Source organism: Eutrigla gurnardus (genome assembly GCF_963514095.1).
Source record: "Eutrigla gurnardus genome assembly, chromosome: 2".
Taxonomy (NCBI): domain Eukaryota; kingdom Metazoa; phylum Chordata; class Actinopteri; order Perciformes; family Triglidae; genus Eutrigla; species Eutrigla gurnardus.
Window position 1 is genome coordinate 9735955 of NC_139916.1, and position 24775 is coordinate 9760729.

The 24775-nt window shown below is 38.7% G+C and overlaps 2 protein-coding genes across 2 annotated transcripts; both read right to left on the minus strand.

The window, feature by feature from the left end:
• Nucleotides 1-1446: 1446 nt before the first annotated feature.
• Nucleotides 1447-4883, minus strand: LOC311022419 (complement C1q subcomponent subunit C-like). Its single transcript, XM_084023658.1, has 7 exons — nucleotides 4744-4883; nucleotides 3667-3782; nucleotides 3490-3552; nucleotides 3212-3365; nucleotides 2585-2725; nucleotides 1938-2064; nucleotides 1447-1848 (listed from the first exon to the last, which is right to left on the minus strand). The coding sequence occupies exons 2-7, from the start codon at nucleotides 3770-3772 to the stop codon at nucleotides 1714-1716; spliced, it is 726 nt and encodes a 241-aa protein (XP_083879784.1). The 5' UTR covers nucleotides 3773-3782; nucleotides 4744-4883; the 3' UTR covers nucleotides 1447-1713.
• Nucleotides 4884-6458: 1575 nt separating this feature from the next.
• Nucleotides 6459-11368, minus strand: LOC311022397 (uncharacterized protein). The gene is made up of 7 exons (XM_084023616.1): nucleotides 11278-11368; nucleotides 10131-10328; nucleotides 9222-9398; nucleotides 8895-8989; nucleotides 8159-8275; nucleotides 7802-7882; nucleotides 6459-6807 (listed from the first exon to the last, which is right to left on the minus strand). The coding sequence occupies exons 1-7, from the start codon at nucleotides 11363-11365 to the stop codon at nucleotides 6655-6657; spliced, it is 909 nt and encodes a 302-aa protein (XP_083879742.1). The 5' UTR covers nucleotides 11366-11368; the 3' UTR covers nucleotides 6459-6654.
• Between the last annotated feature and the right edge of the window lie 13407 nt (nucleotides 11369-24775).

The following is a 24775-nucleotide window of genomic DNA, read 5'->3' on the forward strand; positions in this document are numbered from 1 at the left end:
ATTACAAGTTAATTCCTTTCACGATGCTACATTTGTTTTAGCTACTTTGCAGATTCACATTATTCAACAAAGTGAAAGTTAAGCTTTCTAGCAGTATAGAAAAAACATTAACCACATTTATGCATTTAAATAACGTATCAAATCACTCATCAGCGGTGTGAGAAGTGAAACACTTTAACAAGAAGTCAGGAAAATCTCCACCTAATGAAGAACTGATGATGAAGCATCATTGGAGGTTTCTGAGTTAATTAAAAAAAGAAATGTCTCCAAATCAACATTTTGTTCCGGTTTTCTCTGAACTTCCTCTTTGTTGTCATCGGTTTCCCGGCAGTGTTTTCCCGAAGAGTTCAACTCTAGTTTGGATGTCAGTATCTGTTCCACAAATTATTTAATTTCTTCAACAGTATCAAAGCAAATAGCTGATTAATATATTTTTATAAATTCACATCCTGTGAAATATGCCAGTTTGTCTTTTTCCGTCTTTCAGTTCCGCTTTTAATTTCTTACATTTTTGAATATGTTTTTCATTCCCACAATTTTAGAATGCAAAGCATTTTCTTGACCTTCTTGTTTTTGGGTCTTACCTGCACATGTCTACCCATGATTGTGCCGTAGTTTGGGATCATTCCAACCTCCTCGCTCCTCCACATGCACTTTAGGAATTCAAGATGCAGCGCTCAGACGGATATCCACACTCAAGTTTATACAGCTGGAGTTGGAAATATGCATGAAAATTATGATAAGGTCAAAATACTCACTTGCCTAATAATTGTGCACACAGTGTATACTCCAGCAAAATAGGAGATTTATGACTGGCTTTAACCCTGTAAGACCCAGATATAGAAAAACCTAAGAAAAAAAGTTATTTTACCTTTCAGATGTTGTTGTAGGAGGCCTTTGATGCAGAAATGAAAGAATTAAAAAAAGAATGTTTATGTATGATTTTAGAGAATAATAATAATAAATAATAATATTGCAAAATTGGGCTTAGATGGGAGCAGAATTCCTGTATTTGTGCTCACGTTGTCTGAACAACAATTCAGAACAACTAAGGGTTCATTTGCAAGGTTGATACTACACTAAAAGATATTTTACTTTCTTGAATCTGATTAATCCAGTCCAATGAAACAGAGAGATGTTGTTGAGAGGTTGTGTGAGTTCATGGCCATAAAGCGGGACTTATAAACAAATGTATGATCCAATAGCATTGTGAGACTGAACAATAGAACCCAATGACTATGTATATGTGGTAAAAAACAAAATAAAATATACCAGATTGTTTTTTAGGATGGCTAAAGGTAACGTTGTAATTTTACAACAAGGGGTGTTACAGGGTTAAACGCTGCATGGAGATGCAACGTTAATCACTGTGTTATGATCAGAGATGGGATTCAAAATATAGCAAGAAAAGGAGAAATCACATCACAAATACAAAGTATTCTAGTGTTTTTTTCCAGCTGTTTATTTGGTTTTCAAGTTCAAATAATCCGTTAACTGGCAGACAGAGAAGATAAAATCATCATCATCATCATCATCATCATCATCATCATCATCATCATCATCATCATCATCATAAACACTGAGTCTGCATTATGACTAAATACATTGAAGGTGTTTTAAGGGTCACATAAGCTTCTATATCCTTGTTGCTTTAAAACGGTTCATTAAAAGTGAGGAAAAAGGGCTGTTTTGTGTTTTTTCCTGTCCTGTGGGTCAGTGCTGGTGCAGCAGGAAGCCGGAGAAGATGCTGTAACCTTGCGCACTCCCTCTCATCCCCCTGTAGTCCTTCGTCTCAAGCCAAACCTCCTGATCCCTCGACACGTAGACCGCCAAGCCGCCCGCAGTCACCTGGAATCGGTCCGAATTTATTAACACTTTGTTATATTTAAGCAATTAGAGGGAGCATCGTGAAATAAACTACTGTTTTATACGTCTACCTGTCTCCTGTTGCGACGATGATCGCAGTACGCCGTCAGCACTTTATCGTTCAGCTTCATCAGCACGCACAGTCGGTCCTCCAAAGAGGCGTGGTACACAAAGTAGTACGTCCCTGAGACCCGACACCTACGACACACAAACTTCATTAATTCACTGGAAGTGGATTTTCTTCCCGCCTAGCTGATCGTTCTGCTTGTTCACACTGGAAATCTGTACAAACAGAAATGTTTCATTTTGTTTAGCTTGCTACAACTTTAGTCCAGACTGAAATATCTCAACCATAATTGGATTTAATTCATTCATCTTTTTTTTTTTTACCACATTCATGATCCTCAGAGGATGAATCCCACTGATTTTGGTGATCCCCTGAGTTTCCTTGAGGTTGTTTTAAATGAAATGTCTCGACATCTATTGGATGGGTTTCTCAAGACAGTGCTCACATTCATCATTCATTCATTAATTATATTATTAAATTATTATAGAATGTATACGGTAGTCCTGATTTAGTCTGGTTTACATGGCAGGGAACTCACCAAAAATAACTTAGTCTGACCAAAATAAGATAACAAATACTCTGCCTTCAAGCTTGTTTGATGATCATATAAATTGTGTGAGATGTGAAAAGAAAAACGGGAGGTTTTCCCACCTGAAGTGTCCCGTCGTGGTGTCGTAGTCGTTGTTAATGTTGGTGATGACGTTGGTGAACCGGATGCTGCTGGCTCTCTCCGGGTACTCGTTGGTTCCTCTTGCCACACTGAAGGCCGCCTGCTGCTGAAGTACAACAGCCCTGCAGCCACAGAAACAACACAGAGAGATGCTCAGAGCTGGATTAACCTGCTGGTAGCCTCGTTGTCCCGCATCCTTATTAAATCAATGTTAAGAGTTACTTAAAGATCCGGTGTGATGCATTACAATCGTTGTGTTTTCGATACCTAAGTCCCACCTCTACCTTCAGGTAACATACAAATGCAAAAGGTTCCCTCTAGGGGCAGTGTTTGGTTTGTCCATTCTGGGCTACTGTGAAAACATGGCGGTGTAATACGGCAGAATCTGAAGAGGACCGTCTCCCTGTGTAGATATGAAGGACTCATTCCAAACTAAGAAAACATGATTCTTTCTTTCAGGTGATAACTCACTAATGAAAACAAAGATATGAATATTATATGTCATTTCTGAGAATAGAGCCCCCTAAATGCTGCACACTGGACATGAAATCCACTGTCCTTGTGAGAAGACCGGTGCCTTGTCCAGATGCCTTGCTCTGATGACCTACCCTGGTTCTCCTGGTTCCCCCGGAGGTCCAACAACCCCCTCTGACCCCGGCAACCCCGGGTCCCCGCTCTGTCCTCGTTTACCAGGAAACCCCATCAAGCCCGGGTCCCCCTTCTCTCCCTTCTGAGGGCCGTGGCTGCCGTCCCTCACTGCCCCTGTAAACAGCAACCGCATGCTGGTCATTGTGGATAATAACTGTGACCTCCTGCTGTGTCTCGAAGTTTAAAGGAATAGTTTAACATTCAGGAAACTATTTTACTGCAAAGACGTGTTCAATACCTGACTGTCCTTTCAGTCCTTTCTCTCCATTACGACCGTCTCTGCCAGGCAGTCCAGGAATACCTGAGGATGAAAAGACAAGTTAATAAACAGTCAAACAAACAAAAAATATACAAATATAAATAGTATACACACACACACACATACACACACACACAAATACATGCATGCACTTGCCTGGCATCCCGGGCATCCCTGTGGCCGGGCAGGTCTCCATGGCGACCAGCAGGGGTGTGGCCAATGAGAGCACAGCACCGGTCACAAGCAACCAATGATGGAGCATGATGACGAATCTGACAGGGAGCCCAGGAGACAAGGAGAGATGAAAGGAGGGACGGAAAAGATTTGAGGAGACAAGGAGAAGAAAATATGAGTTAAAATTAGAAGAATGGAGACTAAACAGAAGATGGGTGATGAGGAGATGAAGACAGAAAAGGGGGAAAGAAAAGAATAAACATAAAGAAAGAAAGGAGGAGATGAAATGTCAGGAGGAAAGAGGAGGAGATGAGAAGGAGAGAAAGATGGAGAAAGGAAGAGATAAAAAATGAGAGCGGAAAAGAAGAGGTTGGTATGAAGGGGAGATGGGAGGGGGAAAGATGAGAAGAGAAGGAAAGGAGACAAGGAGAGAAGATAGGAGGCTGGGAGAAGGGAGGAGGAAAGGAAAGAGACGGGTGAAGAGAGGACAAGATGATAGGAAAGGAAGCAAAAGGTGGGATGAATAGAAGGAGAAGGAGGAAACGAGATGAGGAAAAGAGGAGAGAAGTCAAGGAAAACTAGATAAGAGAAGGAAAGGAGGTGAAGACAGAATAGTGGAGACCAGAAAGGAAAGCAAAAGTTGAGTTGAAAAGCGAGTGAAAGGAAAGACAAGATGAGAAGATGGAGAAGGAAAGGAGGGAAAAGGAAGGGAAAGACACAAAGGGAAGGAAGGGAGGACAGGAGAGACTTGGAATGACGTGAAAGGAAGAAAGGAGATCGTAAGAGTATAAATGAGGAGGGATAAAAAAAAAGAGGGCTGAGGAAGGCAGGAATTGGAGAGAGGTTTAATGGAAAAAAGGTTAGGAAGAGAGGTGATAGAACAGCAAGAAAGAGAAGAGAAGGAGGGAGGAAGATGGAATAAGTGGAGGAAGAGGAGAAGAGCAGGAGGCTTTCGCGGTTCAATCCCCAGTACGTAACAGTTTTTAAATATATATAGACACAGACAATCTATAAACAGTAATGTGGAAAAATAAATGTTAATAAACACATAAAACTCACCTGAGAGCACGGAGAGAAGATTTAAACTCGCCTCTGTGAGTTCAAAGCAAACTGAAGTGAAGCTCCGAGTCCTGCAGCAGCCGGAGGAGGAACCCGTGGCAAAACCAAAGATTCAGCAGCTTTTACGTCGGAAATCACTTTCAGAGCCAAATGTTTGTAGTTCTGCAATTTGTGATGAAACATTCAAGGAGCGTTTATGTTTTGGGGGAATCTTTACTGTTGAACCTTTCCAACACATGCCTTTAGTCTCAAATCACAACAAAATACACAAAGCCCTAAAGAGTCAACATATAATGTACATAAGTATACTAAAAACACAGAAAAACGAAACGAAAACTGTGTGTTTAAAGCAAAGACTGTGTAAGAAGGACGTTGTCATCGTGACGTCAGCCATTGGTATGTGGTCTACCGTTTTGAAGCCTCAAGTTCGTGGTGTGAAGTTGTAAACATAGTTAGCTTCATAGTTCAAGGTCAACTTAACGGCTGAGTGTTTAAGTCATCTAACGAGCTAACTGCAATGGCTGCATGGTATCAATTTCCCAGTCGGCGATACGAAAGTCAACAAGTTTTGAGGGACACATTTGATTTTGTGGGATTTGTTGACAATAACAAAAATCGAGAACGCCACCCCTGCACCAGTTTTCCCCCGTGCTGATGTGTGCATGTGTTCAATGGACACAAGTCGATTTAGGCTGTGCGAAAGTGGCTTAAGTTTACCAAAAAGAAGAAGTGTACAGCAACTAAAAATGTTTCACTTCCATAATCTTCAGAGGTTCATGCGATGAGGTAAAATACAAAAGTACCGATTAATTAAAGGCTTTTTTTTTTTACAGAACTGTAATCAACACTGAGCCTGAAACAGACGTCTACATTATGTCACTGTCCTCCGCTAAAGGGAGGAATCTGATACATAAACTGTATATTAGAAGTAGACGTAGTCATGATGACATCACCCGTTGGTTTGTGCACTACAGTTTTGAAGCCTTGAGTTTGGCATTTTGGCCGTCGCCATCTGGGAAGTTTTGCAGCCAGTGAAAGGAAGTGACCATTGAACTGCATAGGAGCGACTGGATCTTGATCCTGGTGTGAAGCTACTAACAAAGTTAGCTTCATAGGTCAACTTTACAGCTAATCGTTACTTACTGGGAGTAGCTAACTGCATTGGTAGCAACCTGTCAATCATCAGGTAAACCCGCCCTAAAGCATACCCTGCTTTATGGTCTGTTTGACTCTAAATGGACCATAATTGACTAAATGGACATCATGCTGGATTGAAGAAGATTCAACACTATGAGCTCATATACTCATATTTACAATGTTTACTGAGATTATAAATCAAGAGAGAAGTATGGTCATTTTATCTGAGACTTCAATGCAATCAGGCTTCTTTTACAACCAGAGGAGTCGCCCCCTGATGGCCAGCAGAGAGAATGACAGTTTAAGGCACTCCAACTTGGCTTCACTTCGCAGAACCAGAGGTTGCCGTCTTGTGTTGACACTGTTTAAAGGCACACGAGAACAAGAAACACCTGTGAGAGGTTTTCTAAAGAGAATCTTGTGCTCAGAAGCACTACAGCTGTTGTCCACAGGGACCGCCAGAATCAACACAACATTCAAGTTAATAGTAGTAGCTCCAAGTAACATTTTGAATGCAAGATTACTTATATGAGAGTGAAATACACGTGAAATGATGACCACACTTCCAGACTCAATAATACATTTTAATTGTTTTTATTTGCAATCATAGTCAACATCCAGAGAAGGTTTACATGAACCAGATCAGCTGAACAAATATAAAGTTCCCTGTGGGATCACAATACAAACAAAATACTCACAAATATTACGTTACTGTGTTCTGGCAAATTTACCCTTTGACAACAGCTTTTGAAAAATGGGAACTGAAAACACAATTCATTCTGGATTTGGGAAGAGCAAGAAACCGCTGAAGATGATGCGTTTGTCTTGGCTGTCTCTTATCTCCGCATCCCTCTGCTGGTCCCTAAAGGACTCGAGCCAAACCGTCTGTCTGGCTGTCAGCTGTAAGACCACGCCCCCCGACAACACCTGAAAAAAAACAAAGCAGCCAATCAAAATGCGGCTTTGCGACAAAACTAACAAGCTACGAAACAGTCTCAATGTAATACATTAGCAAACAAAACATCAGTGAGAACGTTGACTATTCCTATATTTTGAGTAATTCATCCGGGGGAGAATTGGGAGTAGAGCTGCTGCTCCTTCGCATTGAAAGGACCCAGTTGAGGTGGTCCGGGAATCTGATCAGGATTCCTCCTGGACGCATCCTGTTAGAGGTGTTCCAGGCACGTCCAACTGGGGAGACCCAGAAAACGCTGGAGGGATTATGTAGCCCATCTAGCCTGGGAACATTGGTGTCCCCAGAAGAGGAGCTGGAGGAGAGGGACGCCTGTCTTAAGCCTGCTCCCCCTGTGACCTGGCCCAGGATAAGCGGAGTAAATGGTGTGATGAATGGATGGATGGATATTAATTCATAATGCCTTTCAATGGGTCCGATTCTCCGCCATATAGGGATGTACGACACATTGCTATGTTCACGCTACCACTGACAAAAGCTTAAAAAAAACAAAAAAACGAGAGCAAATCATGCAGCTACATTGCTCCTAAGATGCCGTTGAATTGTAGCTCAAGTATTTGTTGACGTAAATATGTCATTTAATAGCACTGAGGACTGGCAAATGGCCTTTTCACTTTTTGGACAGGATGAAACAAAATCCAACGATTGGACATTGGAGACCAGCTCGACTTTGCTTTGTCACTCACTCACTCAATATCCAGGGAGGTCTATATAGAGGACTATATATTATAATGTTCATCTGTAAAATAAAAAATAAAAAAACACTTCTTTGGCTGTTGCACAATAAATATGTGCCGGATCTTGGGCTTTTATTGTGAAAGGTAAGAACAAAAAGATTGGTATAAGTAAAAACCGGTGGAAGGCTTTGGGATACTTGCTGTAACATTTCCATCGTTCCTCCTGAGAGGAATGCGTTCAAAATAATAGAAAAATTAGAGTAAATTCTACCTGATCGGTGTTCCTGTTGTAATCACAGAATCCCAGCTTGTTGTTCAGAACGGTACTGGCTATATTCAGACACATGCTGACCTAAAAAAAAAACACACATACACAACAAATGTGATTTGTAGGTGCAGATCACCAGAACCCTGAAGATATTTAACACAAAACACAATATTTAACACAAATATCTGTGAAAGTCTCAAAGTGACTGGTAGCTAGTTTCAAAAAGCTTGTTTTCTTTGTCACTAAAGTTAAGTTTTAATGCTTTAATAACATGTCCTGTTACATTCAAACTCTTCTGACTGCATTTCTTGAACAAAAGAAATAAAAACATCCTTTTGACATCATATGAGGAAGTGTTACCTTGGCCATAGAGTGGAAGGTGAAGTAATAAACTCCAGGTACTCTGCAGGTGAAGCGACCTGTTGCTGTGTTAAAGTCCCCGTCTCGGTTGACCACGGTACTCTGGAAGGTTGCTGCCTGAAGCACACACACACAAACAATATCTACAAGGACATACCACTGCCTGGTAGTACTTTTACTTAAGTAGAAGTAGCAGTACTACAGTGTAGAAGTACTCTGTTACATGTAAAAGTGCTGTGTTCAAGACCATACATATGTGGAAGTACAAAATGGACAAAGGACAAAAAAAGGGAAAGTAGCCTCATTGTTGTCTTTTTCAGGATAATGAATATTAAAATGTTGAATTAAAACTAGATAATAATGTGTAAAGGTGGAGCTAATGTGCATTACTTTATATACTGCTGGGAAGCTCAGTTTGTGAATTTCAAGTCTTATAGTTATCCTTCTAAATATTTGTTGATATAGTTTATGAATAATCTGAAAAGTGACTAAAGGTGTCGAGTAAATGAAGCAGAGTAAAACCGTTAGTGTAGCGGGGTAGAAGTAGCAGAAGCAGTAGTTCAAAATTGTATTTAAATATTGTGCAGCACTTGAGTAAATATACTTTCCACCAGTGCTTGTGTTGACACAGAGATTCAATTCAATCAACTTTATTTAAAGATGTTTAGCAGCTCTGAATACGTGTGGATGTAAAACAGCAGAGAGACGGAGACGTGTGATGGACGACGGAGTGAACCTGGCCGATGGAAGGATAGGTGTTGACAGTCCTGATCACTGAGAAGGCTGAATGGCCCTGGTGAGGGGAGAGCTGTTCTTCTCTGTTGGATAAACCTGTTGGACAATAAAAACATTTTTATATAGCCCCACATCTGCCTCAAAGGACTTTAAAGGGGGGGGGGGGGGTATATCTTGCAGTACCAGGAGTGGCCACTGGGACAAATCGGTAACATGGACAATACATCCTTGGCCGAAGCTTTGCATCATTCCATTCCAATTATTATCTCTCCTGTATATACATACGCACATATACTTTTAGCTGTAGGGTCAGAGGTCGTGTCATTACCGTGGCCAATGCTCTGCCCATCTGGGCCTGGGGAACCAATCGCTCCAGGTTGACCCATTTCTCCGAAATGTCCGTGGAAACCTTTAGGACCCATGTCCCCCGGTGGGCCTCGATTCCCTGCCTCCCCCTTCAGCCTCAGCAGGACGCCGACATCCACCAGACCGTTGGCCCTCACAACTGGAGACAAACAGATGAGTGATTCAACCTGCAATGACGTGCATGTTGGCCACTTGAAGGGAGCAGGAACAAGTTGTGAACACAGCAATAACACAAGTTGCTTTAAACTGTTATTGAGCAACCTGATGATGAACAGCAATATTAACTGTGTTTTAGCTTTGTTTTTGTTCTCCACCAACTCCTGAGAGAAATATCTGTCTGCTAAGATGCTAAATGTTCCAGTTTGTTCACCAGATGGTCTCTAAGTGTGTCTGCTGTTTGAAGCTGGGTGGGTCGTCCACAGTGGCTTTTTATATGTTCCTGCTCTGGACGATATGAGACCCGTGAGAGTGAACCAGAACCACAATGTAGCCCCATCCCTAAAGCATCCCCTGTTTTATGGTCTATCTGACACTGAATGGACCATAATTTACTAAATGAACATCATGCTGTATTGAAGAAGACTTTAACCTAGAGATTGAGTCCATAAAATCATGTTTACAATGTTTACTGAGATAATAAATCAAGAGAGAAAGAAGTATGATCATTTAATCTGAGACTTCCATGCAATCAGACTTCTATTTCCAACTAGAGAAGCTGCCCCCTGATGACCAGCAGAAAGAATGCAGGTTTAAGGCACTTCCGAGTTGGCTCCACTTCCCAATAACCTGATTTTGCCACCTGACGTTCGGACAGACTAAACAAACACACAAATACACCATTAAATAGAAAGAGTTGCAGTCTGTCTGTTACCTGGCTCTCCTTTCTCTCCCTTCACTCCAGGATACCCGTCTCTGCCCGGAGCTCCTGTCATTCCATCCTGGCCGTTGATCCCTCTGCAGCTCACATCACATTGGCCGGATGTCAGAAGCAAGGCCACGCCCACCAGAACCACCAAATAACCACCCATGGTCCAAAAACACTGAACTTGGTATTTAGCAGAGGAAAAAGCTGATGGTGGAGATGACGGACAATAAAACACGAGAGAGATAATGAGAAGACACGACACAAGAAGTTAGTTGTTCTTGACACTCATTTAGACAAATGTAGTCTCCACCAGAATTAAATCAAATAATATGGAAAACTAAATAAACAAAATGTATAGTCTTCAGACCTTCATATTTGCAGAATATAAACAGTCAACTGAATATATACAATATTCAAATTAAAAAACCCTTGTCTATGGAACTGAATCAGACATTATGAAGTCTTGTAAAAATCAGGTAAAATTTCAGAAAGATTAAGTGTCAGTACTGACACTTTAAATTCTTTGCGGTGTGATTGCTGACAGCTAAAATAAATGTACAAATCTGAAAATAATTGTTTGATGAATTTTGCAGTCCAATTGTATTGTACTGCCAAAGAGAACAGCTGACAATGAACGCTGCATTGACAGTTTGTTGTAAAGTCCAAAAATAAACAACATAAAGACGCAAACATCAGATGCTCACACAGATCGTTCAAGCCTTTCGGAAACAAAGTGCAAGTTGTTTTTGTAGAAATTTAATTAATTAATTAATAGTTGTGGACTGACAAAAAAACGAATGTAAAAAATGTATTATTTCAATTCTTGATTCTTTAATTAATTATAGAATTATAAATAACAATAATTATTATTATTTTTGAAATATTCCACAGGGCAGAATCAGAATATTACAAAACATTTTTCTAAAACACTGTACGTAAAGATATAAAGATTTTCCATTGATTTCATCCTTTCAGACAAACTTTATTTTGTGTTTATTTCAATGGAAAGCAATGTTAACTTAATTAAATTGTTATGATTGTTAACTAAAAGGTTAGAATTGCGCTCTGCGGTTTTGCTGTTATAAATGTGATATCGTTGTAACATTGACACAACAGCGTAAACAAATATTGAATGTTATATTCTTGTACTCACCAGTCGAGTTTTCTGTCTGTTCAGAGACGTGGAGCTGCTGGGAAAAGACGGGATTTCCTCTTTTGTTGAACGGATCAAGACTTTTCATGAGATTCGCTGACTTATTCTGACACACACACACACACACACACACACACACACACACACACACACACACACACACACACACACTCACACACACACAATCAAAAAGGAAATGAAACTCCTAATCTGACAGAAAGATTGATTGTCCAAAGTTGCTGGTTTAAGATCTTGGGCCAGTTTTCATTTTAGATTTTTTAAATGCTCAAGTTAAAGTAATAAACTTCAAGATTTTAATTTGAATACGTCTGTTCAGTGTTTTAATCATAAACTAAACAACATTTTAAACATATTTGACATTTGAAGCACTGAAGTTTTTTTAAAGCCCGTTTGAATAAATCAGAGTTTGGAGCGCCATCGTGTGGTTGTATGTTGCAATAATGGCAGTCTGACACACCGTTTATCATAACCCAGTATTCATCTAAAAGCAACAACTCTGAGATGCATTTACACTCCATTTATCTGGAAGCTTTTTTTACTTTTCATATAAAGATTTGACATGTGTCATATTTATGAAATACACATTGTTAAAGATAAGACAAGTGATTCCAAACTCTTATTTGGCTTTTGAACCTTCACCAAAAAAACAACAACAAAACAGTATCAAGTTGGACTTACATTTGTCATTTGGACACAAACACAACTTCCATGGATTGATAATGTTTCTGTGTTTGCTGAGTGTGCGCTTGGTAATGTGTTCGCAATAATAATGTTAAAGAGATGGAAAAATGTCAGTGTTGTGATCTTCTAGTGGTGAGAGAGAGTAATGCAGTTACTATTATATTTAGGGTCCGACCCTGACAACATCGGGCTGCGAAGCCCTATTGTTATTGTACGGTTTATTATTCGTTCACCAGTTTGACGTGTCTTTTGGAGGCCTCAGCATTAAAAAAAAACAAAAACAAATTTGGTGTGTCCACGCGGCCTGGTGAAAAAAAATTCAGCCCGTCACGATACTGCTTGCAGTTTTAATTCATGTTCCAGCTGTGATCAGAGGAAAGGACATTTGTTTCCACGCATGGGAAAGAACAAAAAGTGGATGCAGTTTAAGAGACTTTGAATGCAGCCCATGTGTTGCTGTAGCCCATTTATCCCCAGGTTGGATATTCAGACATTGCTGTTTGCCAAAGTGTCTTTCTTTATATCGCCACTAGAGGTCACCAGAGAGAGGAATCCTATCCAGAGACCCTAAAAGGGCAATTTATTTCACACGTACCTCCTCTCTTCCTCGTGAAACCTCCCTCCTCCATCGTCTTCCTGTCTGCCAAGGTGATGCGCAGCTCCTCGGCTAAAGTTGGGGTCGTATTCTCCGCCGAGATTTTATTTTATTTTCAGGTTTCATACGGGTGCTGGAAATCCTTGAAAACACTTGAATTTTAATGTGGTGTTTCCAATGTTTGAAAAGTGCTTGGATTTAGAATAAAGTACTTAAAATGCGTGTTCTATGCGATGACATCTATGATAGAAAAGAGAAAAGAAGATCTCCATATTTGAGGGACTGAAAACCACATTTTCTGACATTTCTGCATGAACAATGACTTTTGATGATGAACCGATGATGAAAATAGTTGGTGATTATATTTTTGTGGATCTGTTAGTGGAATTTGTTTTCTTTTCATTTGTGGTCCTGTCTCCAAACATCATGTTGGTTGTTTATAGGACAACATCTCATTTAATGTGATGAACAAGTGCAATAATAAGTAGACTGAATACTGAGGATTGGATTGATATGGAGTTTACCACAGCTGGAAGGTGCTGGAAAATGAAAGTGCTTGAATTTGACTCAGGAAAAGTTGTAGGAACCCTGCATTTTGTTAAATACGTTCATATATAATGGAGCTACTATAAAACATATTGAATAGAAACCAAACCTTCTTAAACAGCTTCTGGACAATAACAGTCCTCAGCTGATCACCTCCACTGTTTTCTTGTTTTAAAACGATTTGGAGATCACATGTGGGTGATCTCTGCAGACTCCTTTCACCCTGCAGAGGTGAGGCCGTTCTCTGCTCCCGTAGGTGCCGGTGTCTGTCTGCAGTGCCGGCTGTCTTCCAGGCTCCGGGAAGGCTGTCCGTCGTGGGGAGCCTGTCTGCTGCTTTGATTGTGTACCATGTGACAGCGGCAAGATCAGCAATCAGACAGTAATGTGCTTAAAGTTAGAGATTTCTATTCAATCACTCATTTAGATATCATTTATTTCACGTTTTTATTTTATTGCAACTGTTGTACAAGAACATACCAAAACTAATCAATTAAATTGATTCAACTGATTTTGAGAATGTTGAAAGATTAAATAAAAAAATTATGTTTGATGATTTGATGCTGCTGATAAATGTTTGGAGATAAACACTGATTTCCATAATTAAATAAATGGGTGTTTAGATGATGATCTGTGGATGGAAGTATGGAGTATGTTGGAGATATAAAGCAGCTGATGAAGGATTTAGAGAAATCAAAATAAATAAAACATCAAGAGTTTCCTGCTGCTGAGTTCCTGCTGAGCTCCTGTCACCATTAGTATTTAAGGTCATGAGTAGTTAATTGAATATAATATTAAATATATAGAGAGTGTTTGTCACTAAAATGGAAAACTAAACTAAACAAGATTTCTTTAGATGTGAGAGACTATTAGAAACATGAATATAGATCAATATAATGAAGAGAAGGGGGCTTTTAGATAGATGGACACACTTTGTTGGATGGGTTTTTAAGTCCCGCCCACTGAGAAGCAGCTCATCCATTCACAGCCTTGCAGGAAGTGACATACCAGGAAGTAAAAATTCAAATTTCATTGAGGCCCACATGCTCGACAGGTGAAGTTCACTATATTTAACTTACAACAGTGTGTAATAAAAAGTTAAAGTGAAGTGACAAGAGATGGAAGGTTTGATCTGGTCTTCAGGTCTCTGGTGGACCTGGAGGGGGGACAGAGTTAAGTACCTGGACCTTTAGTTTGTGGCTACAAACATTTCAAGCTAGTCGTTAATTGGAGTTAATTTATTTTCTATGGATTTAAATGGTCTGTCTTTGATTGGAATGACGCTGTGACCTACTAAACTGCCAGAATGTAGCTTAAAGCTCATATTAATAGTATTAAGTATTAAGAGTTTTAGTGAATGGTGTTGGTGGTTTTTGCTGGACCAGGATGTGGGCCTTGTAGCTTCAGTGTCATTTAGGGGTCCATGTTTGTTTTACACTTTTTTATCAGACTTACTTTATTATAGTATGATAAAGACAATTAACCTTTCTATTTAGAAAATGCATATTAAGTGCTGTTTAAGACCTGAGGAGTATTTCTACCCTACTTATTTATTTATTATAGCTTCATGGCCACCACGTTGATGCCAGGCTACATTCCCACAGGGTTAACACAGTCTACTGAAATACACATTAAGTTTTATTTTGTTAAATCATAATTCTGGTTTTATAGGTAACATTAAAATGGAAGGTGACTGATTGGCCAACCTGCCGATATCTTCACAAGGTAAGTGTGCTGTTTTTATTTTAATAGTGTGTTCTTGGTTGGCTGCCGAGCCTTCCTACTTATTGTAGCCTATTATTTATCGATCGATCTATCAGTCACCATCATGGCCGCCGTGCCATACTGTTTATTTTAACTGTTTTTTTGTTCCTTCTACGTGTCTCTCTGGCTGAGTTAGTAAGCAGGCCTACGTCAGTGATCGTAGTTGCACCTTCGGTCCGTCTAGTGAACTACGTCACCAAGCTGCGTCGATAACGAAGCTGCGTTCACGGTCGTCTGAGGGAATCGCAGCAGCAGAGGCGGTCACGTTGGAGACTCGAGCCGGACACACGGACGTCACCGCTGCAGAGTTTGTGATATGAAACGTGAAGCTGGAGACTTCTGCAGCTGCAGCTAGCGTTAGCACGCCTGCAGCCAGCATCTAAACGATCTAACTTCACCCCTAAGTACGTAATAATAATGAGTTTATATAGCACCTTTTAAAAACAGCAGTTTACAAAGTGCTTTTCATGGCAGAATATAAATATGGTTAGATAAACAAATACAACAAATGCATTAGAAGAGATAAAGGTAAAATATATATATTTTTTTAAATATTTAGTCTCTCCAAAGTTGAACATCACACAAACACTGTAGAACAGTATAAAACTGAATTTCAAATCAATATCAATCAGTATCAATATGACTGAAATGACAAGAGTTAATTAAATTGAATTGTATTCTTCACGCCAATATCCAATCGACTTTATTTATATCGCACAATTTTAACAAACGCAAGGTTTTCCAAAGTGCTGCACAGCAAGATAAAATACAATAGATGACTCAATATGGATGAAGTACACAGTAGAAATATATAAAAGTAATAAAATAAATAATAAAATCAACACCTACATGGTGTGAGAAGCCAAAGAAAAGAGGTAGTTTTAAAGGTTTTAATATATAAAAACATCACTGACATGGCCGCCACCCTCTACATAAGGTGTCATAAGTGTCTTTATTTATTTTAAGTCTGTTATGTTTGTTGGCCACCGAGCCCACCGATCAATCACTCTGTATATTGATCCACCTCTCTCTCTTTCATGGCCGCCGTGCCAGCCTGTTCTATAATAACTTTTTGTTTCCAGGAAAAAGCCTACATGGCCGCCGTGCCAGTTTTTTTCAAACATGGCCGCCGTGCCAGACTGTTCTATCGTAGCTTTTGTGTAATAACTTTTTATTTCCAGGGAAAAGGTGAGTGGTCTTTTATTTTAATATCCAACATGGCCGCCGTGCCATTTCAACATGGCCGCCGTGCCAGTTGCTTTCCAACATGGCCGCCGTGCCAGACTGTTCTATCCTAGCTTTTGTGTAATAACTTTTTATTTCCAGGGAAAAGGTGAGTGGTCTTTCATTTTAATATCGACATGGCCGCCGTGCCAGTTTCTTTCCAACATGGCCGCCGTGCCATTTCAACATGCAGCCGTGTCTGCCTATGTATCATAATTGATTGTGCCGTATGTATATTTATCATAAATCAAGTTATATCATCACACACACATCATAAACAATACATTTGTAGAATATTTTAGTTAAATGGCTCAAGAATCCAAGCAACAGTAAATACTGTAGCTAGATGCATGTAGATTATTAAAAATAATTAAACTTTTTTTAGAGTAGTTATGTGATTTTTAGAGAAACATTCTTTTAAATTTCTTTCAAGCTAAAATGTTCCTTTTTACTCGTGCAGATATGACTGTTCGTTTTAGTTTAAATGTGTAGTTTCTCTCGGACGTTGAATATCGCACACTGTAGAACATTTATCGAGCTGAATTTCAAGTAAATAAAATGGCCATACATAATTTAACTAAAATCTTAATTCTGACCAGTCAGCAGTTTCAAGGACGAATAAATTCTAGGTACAAAATAAAAACTACCTCACTGTATATTTTCCTTTTTGTGTAGATTCAAACTGATTTTAAATTTGTGAAACAAACGCATTAATAGACAATAAAACATTCTGGATAAATATCGTCAGTTCACACTAGAAGATAAAGGTCTGTTGTTGTCTGGGGATCACACTGGTGGTCCTAGAGGGACTAGCAGGACCTGCTGGGGGTCTGGGACTATGAAGTCCTGCATGGTGCTGGTCTAGAGTTGGACTCTCTTCAGACTGTAGAGACCGGTGCTGCTGCCTGACTGTGTGAACATGATTTCCACACAGTTCAACAGTGAAACTCTGCTCTGCTTCTTGTAGGACTCTGAACATCCACATCATCTCTACGCCGGCAAGCTCCTCGGTCCGCCTTCTCCACGCCATCCTCGTCTTCTGAGCCCCCGTCTGCGTCTGTTGGGGGGCGTCGTCTTCAGTAACGATGACACAGTGTTCTCAGAGTGGATTTCTTTCCTTTTGGTTGTCTGACGTTGCAGTGCTGCAGGAACACAAACATCAGCAGGTGAGCTGCTGCCGGCTGCTTCTTCTCCTGCTCTGCTGCGAGAGGCCAGCCCAACTCCATGATACTGGACCTCTATTCCAGCCACACGATTGGTTCATCACGGTGCTGCTCTCGTTGTCATTGGCTGATCGGGTTGTCTGTCAGAACACGCAAGGAATGAGTTCAGTCGCCGTTCCATCGACCGTGTCTCACATTTCTAATGGAGGAAAAAGTTATGTCGTGATGATTTATCACAACCGGTTTATCTCCCGACCGTACATTAAACTATTATCCTGCACAAATGTATAGATTACGTAGGTATTTATCTTCTAATATCAGCTTTTGTCAGTATTGGTGTAAATCTACGTAAGGTAACTGCACTTTTATCTTAATTGTTTATTTTGGCAGCCGTGTCTGCCTATGTATCGCATTGTTGATTAAACAATGTATCTCTGTATATTTATATCCAATTAGATTACAAACACAATAATAAATACATTTGTGCATTTTTTGAAACGGTAAATAGCTAAAGAATTAAAGCAACAATGGTGTAGATAAATTTAGTTTACAAAAAACTATTGAAACATGTTTAAATAAGTAGTTGGGTGAAGATTAAAGACAATAAATTGATAATAATAGAATATAGATCTCAAACGTGGCTTACATGTAATGACTGTCTAATGTGGCCGCCGTGCCTCTTTAAATCTACAAACGTTCTGTTCTATCAATGTTGCAATAACTTTTTATTTTCAGATGAATCTACATAAGGTAAGTGAACTTTTATGTTAATAGTTTGTTTTTTTGGCAGCCGTGTCTGCCTTGTTGTTTGATCAAATACCGCTTTCATGGCCTCTATGCCATATGTGTATATTTATCTAAAAATCCACTTATATTATCACATACACGATCATAAACTATACATATAGTAAATTTCTTAGGTACAATACAAGCAACAGTAAATACCGTAAATAGATGCATCACATTTTTGTGCATTTTTTTTAAAGTAAATGTTTGAAGCAACAATCCTGTACATTTAGTTTACATAACATTATTGAAACAAACATAATCAGGATCAGTTTAAATGAGTAAGTTATGTGATTTAGGGATACGTAATGATCAGAATATAGGTGATATCAGATGACAGGAGCATAAATTAATAAATCTATCTATCCATAACTCGAACATCTCCATCAAGGTAAGTGTCTTAATTTAATCGTTTGTTATTTTGGCAGCCGTGTCTGCCTATTTATTTTAATGCATTTACACAACTCCAGAATTCAAACTACAATTAATTATTAGAATAGAACTAATATAGGTATGGCGGTGATAGATGACTTTCAAAATTCTATCCATCCGTCACTCCAACATCTCCGTCGTGATCTACAAAAGGTAGGTGTCGTTTTTTTATTGGCCGCCATGCCATGACTTTCTTTCCAACATGGCCGCCGCGCCATTCACAGCTTTCCCAAATGGCCGCCGCGCCATTCACAGCTTTCCAACATGGCCGCCGTGCCACTTTACAGCTTTCCAATATGGCCGCCGCGCCAATTACAGATTTCTAACATGGCCGCCGTGCCATATTTGGGTCTATCTCAAATAAAGTTTTAGAAAAAAAAAAAAATATATATATATATATATATATAAATATAAAATAAACACTAAAATTAATGATAATAATAATACATTTAATTAATTATTTCAAATGAATAGCTCCAGAATTGAATAAACAATAAATGCTGCATTTAGAGAAATTGAATCGATAGATTTAATTTACAAAAATAATTGAAACGATGAACATAGTCAGAATACATTTTTTATATATTTTAATATTTGATGAATATATTTTATTTAATAAAATTAAACAATGATCAGTGTATTTTTATCTCAAAATAATAATTAATTATTAATAATTAACATAATAAATACATTTGGTGATGGTCGGGCAATAAAACGTTAGCATTTAATTATCGAGAACTTTTTCCTCCATTAGAAATGTGAGATTCGGTCGATTAGAACGTTGATTGAACTCATTCCTTGCATGTTCTGACAGACAACACGATTAGCTAATGACAATGAGAGCAGCACCGTGATGAACCAATCGTGTGGCTGGAATAGAGGTCCAGTATCATGGAGTTGGGCTGGCCTCTCGCAGCAGAGCCGGAGGAGAAGCAGCCGGCAGCAGCTCACCTGCTGATGTTTGTGTTCCTGCAGCGCTGCAACGTCAGACAACCAGAAGGAAAGAAATCCACTCTGAGAACACTGAGTCAACGTTACTGAAGAGGACGCCCCCCAACGGACGCAGATGGGGGCTCAGAAGACGAGTACAGCGTGGAGAAGGCGGTCCGAGGAGCTCGCCGCCGTGGAGATGATGTGGATGTTCAGAGTCCTACGAGAAGCAGAGCAGCGTTTCACTGAACTGTGTGGAAATCATGTTCACACAGTCGGGCAGCAGCACCGGTCTCTACAGTCTGAAGAGAGTCCAACTCTAGACTAGCACCATGCAGGACTTCACAGTGCCAGACCCCAGCAGGTCCCGCTGGCCCCTCTAGGACCACTAGTCTGATCCCTGGACAACAACAACAGACCTTTATGTCCTCATTCTGCAGAAGTAATAATTAACATAATCTGAATTAATGTCGATGAGTATTCATGCCATGTAGCAAGACAATACGTAATGATCATAATATATTAATATATTTAAACATACGTTAATTTTTTTATTCATTTCTCAGGTACATAACTCCAGAATTCAAGCACTTAGGTACATTTATTTTACAAATAATTGAGACGATGAACATAATCATAGTTCGGATTTAGAGAAAAATTAACAAATGCATAATAATTAGAACATAGGTGACATCAGTATGAAAGTGATAGGTGACGGGATTAATTACAAATTCTATAGATCCTTCACTTCTCCACACAAATCAACAATCAGAATGAATGTCGGTATGTATGCCATGAGACGATAAATACATAATTATCAGAATATAGCTGATATTAGTATGACAGTGATGGATGACTTTAAAAATTATCTTGATCCATCACTCCACCATTTACAAAAAATAATTTAAACAATGAACAGAATCATAATGCGGTTAAATGAGTAGTTATTTTAATTCAGGACAAATTAAAGAAAACAAATACGTAATGATCAGAATATATGTGATATCAGTATGACCGGAGCATAAATTAATAAATTGATCGATCAATAACTCATCTCCAACGAGATCTATAAGGTAAGTGTCATATTTATTTTAATAGTTTGTTTTTTTTGGCAGCCGTGTCTGCCTTTTTATCTCGTATTGGTGTAATAACTTTTAATTTCCAGGTAAATCTACGTAAGGTAAGTGTACTTTTATTTGAATAGTTTGTTATTTTGGCAGCCGTGTCTGCCTATTTATCGCATTGATTGTGCCGAATGTGTATTTTTATCTCGAACAATAGATATCATCACATACACCATACATTTAACTGAATTTCTACGTAGATCCACAATTCAAGCAACAATAAATACTGTAGATGGATATATTTTATTTATTTATATAATATAATAATCTAAATTAAAATTAATTTAATTTAATAAAAAATTGAAATAAATGAAATTAATGTAAATATTATATTAATTATGTTTTATTATAGAAAAAACAATGCACAAATCATAAATACATAATGAATAAAGGTGATTGATGGATTAACTCCACATAATTCAGCTACATTTCAGTAAAATACAAATTTACTTAGAAGAATAAAACTTATGTATTTGTACCTTAAGATGTTTGGTTTGAAAATTAAATAATTATGCAAAGTACTCATTATATGGTAGTTCATTCACTAGTCAGTGTTTTATACAGTTTATACAAAGTTAAAGATACTTGCCCTTAAAGGTTAACCTAAACGGTCTCCAATCACAACGTATCTGACGAGCAAATTAATAACATTAACATGTGAATAAAGTTTGTGATCCTTCACTTATAGCCAGGTTTGCTGTCTGTCAGGTGGGAAGTTAGGTTGTTTAGATGCTGGCTGCAGGCTTGCTAACGCTAGCTACAGCTGCTGTGCTAACACTAGCTGCAGCTGCTGTGGTGGATTTAGCATTCAGACTGATAAACGGTGATAAACTCTTCAGCTTGTCGTTCCTCCGTATTCTGTGTGTTCTGGACGCGTCGACATCTCCAGCTCCACATTTCACATCACAAACTCTGCAGCGGTGACGTCCGTGTTCCCGGCTCGAGTCTCCAACTCAACCGTTTCTGCTGCTTTGATTCCCTCAAACGACCGTGAACGCAGCTTCGCTAGCAGCACAGCTTGGTGAAGTAGTTCACTAGACGGACCAATGGTGCAACTAGTATCACTGACTAACTCAGCCAGAGAAACACGTAGAAGGCTGGCCCTCTACGGGACAAACCAAAAAAATAGCTTTCTTTCATGACTGTCGTGCCGGACTATTCTCTGTATTGGTGCAGTAACTTTTTATTTCCAGGTAGCTCTAAGGTAAGTGTCCTTTTTATTTTAAGTTTGTTTTTTTGGCACATTGCTGATTAATCTTTACGACCGCCGTGCCACATGTGTATCTGTATCTCAAATCAAGTTATATCATCATACACCATAATAAACAATACAACATTTGATTAATGTCTTAGTTGCATAGCTGCAGAAATCAAGCAACAATAAATACTGCAGATTCATAAATGAAGTTTACAGATACGTATTGAAACAATGACCAGAATCAGAATAAGTTTCAATGAGTCCTTAAAGTGTTTTTGTGTTTTGTTTTTTTCTATTTATTTTATTTTATTGTTGCGTTGGATATTTAGCTCATTTTCAAATTTGGATAATGACTATTTCATAAAGATATTGGAGCTAAACATAAATTATACTATAAATTATACTGTAAATTATGAGATAATGTAATTAAGGGGCAGGAAGAGATGAGCTGTGCTTCCTGATGTCCCTCCCTCGAACTTGAAAGATTTTAGTGCTTTATTTTTGTTTTTTTCATATTTGTATGAATGTAAATCATGTCATGTAAATATTGTAATGAATATCTAGGAAAACAAACATTTAAAAATCAAAACAAATACATGATCAGAATATAAGTGATATCAGTATGGCAATGTATAGATCCGGTTTTTATATTGTGCCTACTACCAGCTTGTGTCAGTATTGGTGCAATAACTTTTTCTTTTTTTTTTCCAGGTATATCTACATAACATGTTTATTTTAGTTTTCTTTATTGGCCGCCGAGCCTTCTTATTTATAAGATTGTTTAAAAAAATCAAAAAGTTTTAATGTTGCATAGTAGTCGATCGAGTGATAAAGATTCTTATGTACCGAGCTATAGACTGTAACTTAATAGAGGATTCAAATAAATTTGGTAGAAATATTTTTCAATGCGTCAAATGACACCATATGCCCAGTATATAATAATAATAATAATACATGCCGATTATTGTTGACACCCATTTAAGTTATGTGTATCAAGTGGACAAGTTAAAGCTTCTATATGTATCTACATATCCTCTGTGCCTTTTAATATCAGCTTGTGTCAATATTGGTGCAATAACTTTTTTTTCAGCTAGAACTACACACGGTGGGTATCCTTTTTATTTGAATTGTCTATCAATGAATCAATACAGCTCAATCATGGCTGTGGTCATCTCTCAATTTAAATAGTTTTATTGTCACATATATATAATCATACTCATTACAACATGCAGTGAGAATTCTTAGGCGCTAATGTCCAGAATGCAACCCAACAATAAACCGATAAATAAATCATTTGTTTTACAGGAATTTATCAGACAGTGAACCATTTTATCAGAATGATTTTCAATTAGTAGTTTGTTTCGCTTTAACTTTTTGTTCGTTTCAGATCTACCAAAGGTATGTATAATTTTAAGTCTTTTTTTTGGTGTCTGCTCACTTTATTTCTTTCTATCTCTCATCATCTCTTATCTCTCATTTAAATTTCTCTATCATTATCAGTCTACATTCTTTGTCAATCATGCCATGTCTATCTCAAAGCAAATTAAGTATTGTCACATTCATGGTCGAAAACTGGGAAAGCCACTGACACTTTTAAATCCAAATTCTTAATTATTCCTGACTTGTTGGAAATTAGTCAAATAAACGTTATGTCAACAGTAGTTGTTAAGAGCAGATAAAATCATTTGCTGGAGGAGAGAGAGAGAGACTCAGGATTTTAGTTGCTGCTTGTTGAGTCTCAAAGTCAGCTCAGCCAATTGTGATTTCTGGGTTGAAAATACAGTTGGACGGATCATTTCAGAGTCTGGAGATCCCAGATGGGTGTCAATGAATAAGGCTTTTCTCTCTGGTCACCAAAGGAAGTAGGGAAGAGGGAAACTTCTGCCAGACCCCTGTGCAGGAGGTGGCTCAGATGTCTGACAAAAAAATGTTTCTACAACATAATCCCATATCTTGATGATCTAGACCCAGTTCGATCCTCATCTATGAATGATTTCATTCATGCAAACCTTGAGTTCCTACAACGGACAGCATCGCAGCCAGGACTCAGCGTGCTAAACCAATCATCCTTTCCACACTCTTGCATGATGGGTTTAGACGGTTTGAAATTAAAGGTGGATCCTTGATCTTGAGGGTAAGTTAAACAAAGACTTCTAAACAAAGGTCTTCATGGAGAATTTACTCAGTCTCTCTTCCAGAAAGACCCTTTCATTTCGATTACCAAGATGCTTATGTTCCTTTTGAAACCCAAGTTCAGAGGAATTAACTTTAAACCTAGCAGGTAAGTTGTTCTCCTAACAAACTGACTTTGTCAAGCGGTAAGTAACAAGGTTAAAAGTGTTGCTACACAGATGGCCCTGACATTTTTCAGTTATGGACCATTTCAGAATTCCAGTTTTATCTCCACTGCAGGACAAACCTGCTTGCGTGGTTTGGAGCATCACATCCAGGACTCGTCGTGCAAGACCAGTCATCCTTTCCCACACTCATGCAGGATGGGTTTAGATGGTTTGAAACTACAGGTGGACCCTTGATCTTGAGGGTAAGTTAAACAAAGTACCTCCTGGAAGAATTTACTCCATCACAGTCTCTGTTCCAGAAATACCCTTTCATTTTGAATCTCAAGATGCTTCCATTCCTTTGAAACCAAGTTCAGAGGAATTAACTTTTAACCTAGCAGGTAAGTTGTTCTCCTATCAAACTGACTTTGTCAAGCGGTAAGTAACAAGGTAAGTTAAAGGTGTTGCAACACAGATGGCCCTGACATTTTTCAGTTATGGACCATTTCAGAATTCCAGCTTTATCTGGCTCCACTGCAGGACAAACCTGCTTGCGTGATTTGGAGCATCACATCCAGGACTCGTCGTGCAAGACCAGTCATCCTTTCCCACACTCATGCAGGATGGGTTTAGATGGTTTGAAACTACAGGTGGACCCTTGATCTTGAGGGTAAGTTAAACAAAGTACCTCCTGGAAGAATTTACTCCATCAGTCTCTGTTCCAGAAATACCCTTTCATTTTGAATCTCAATATGCTT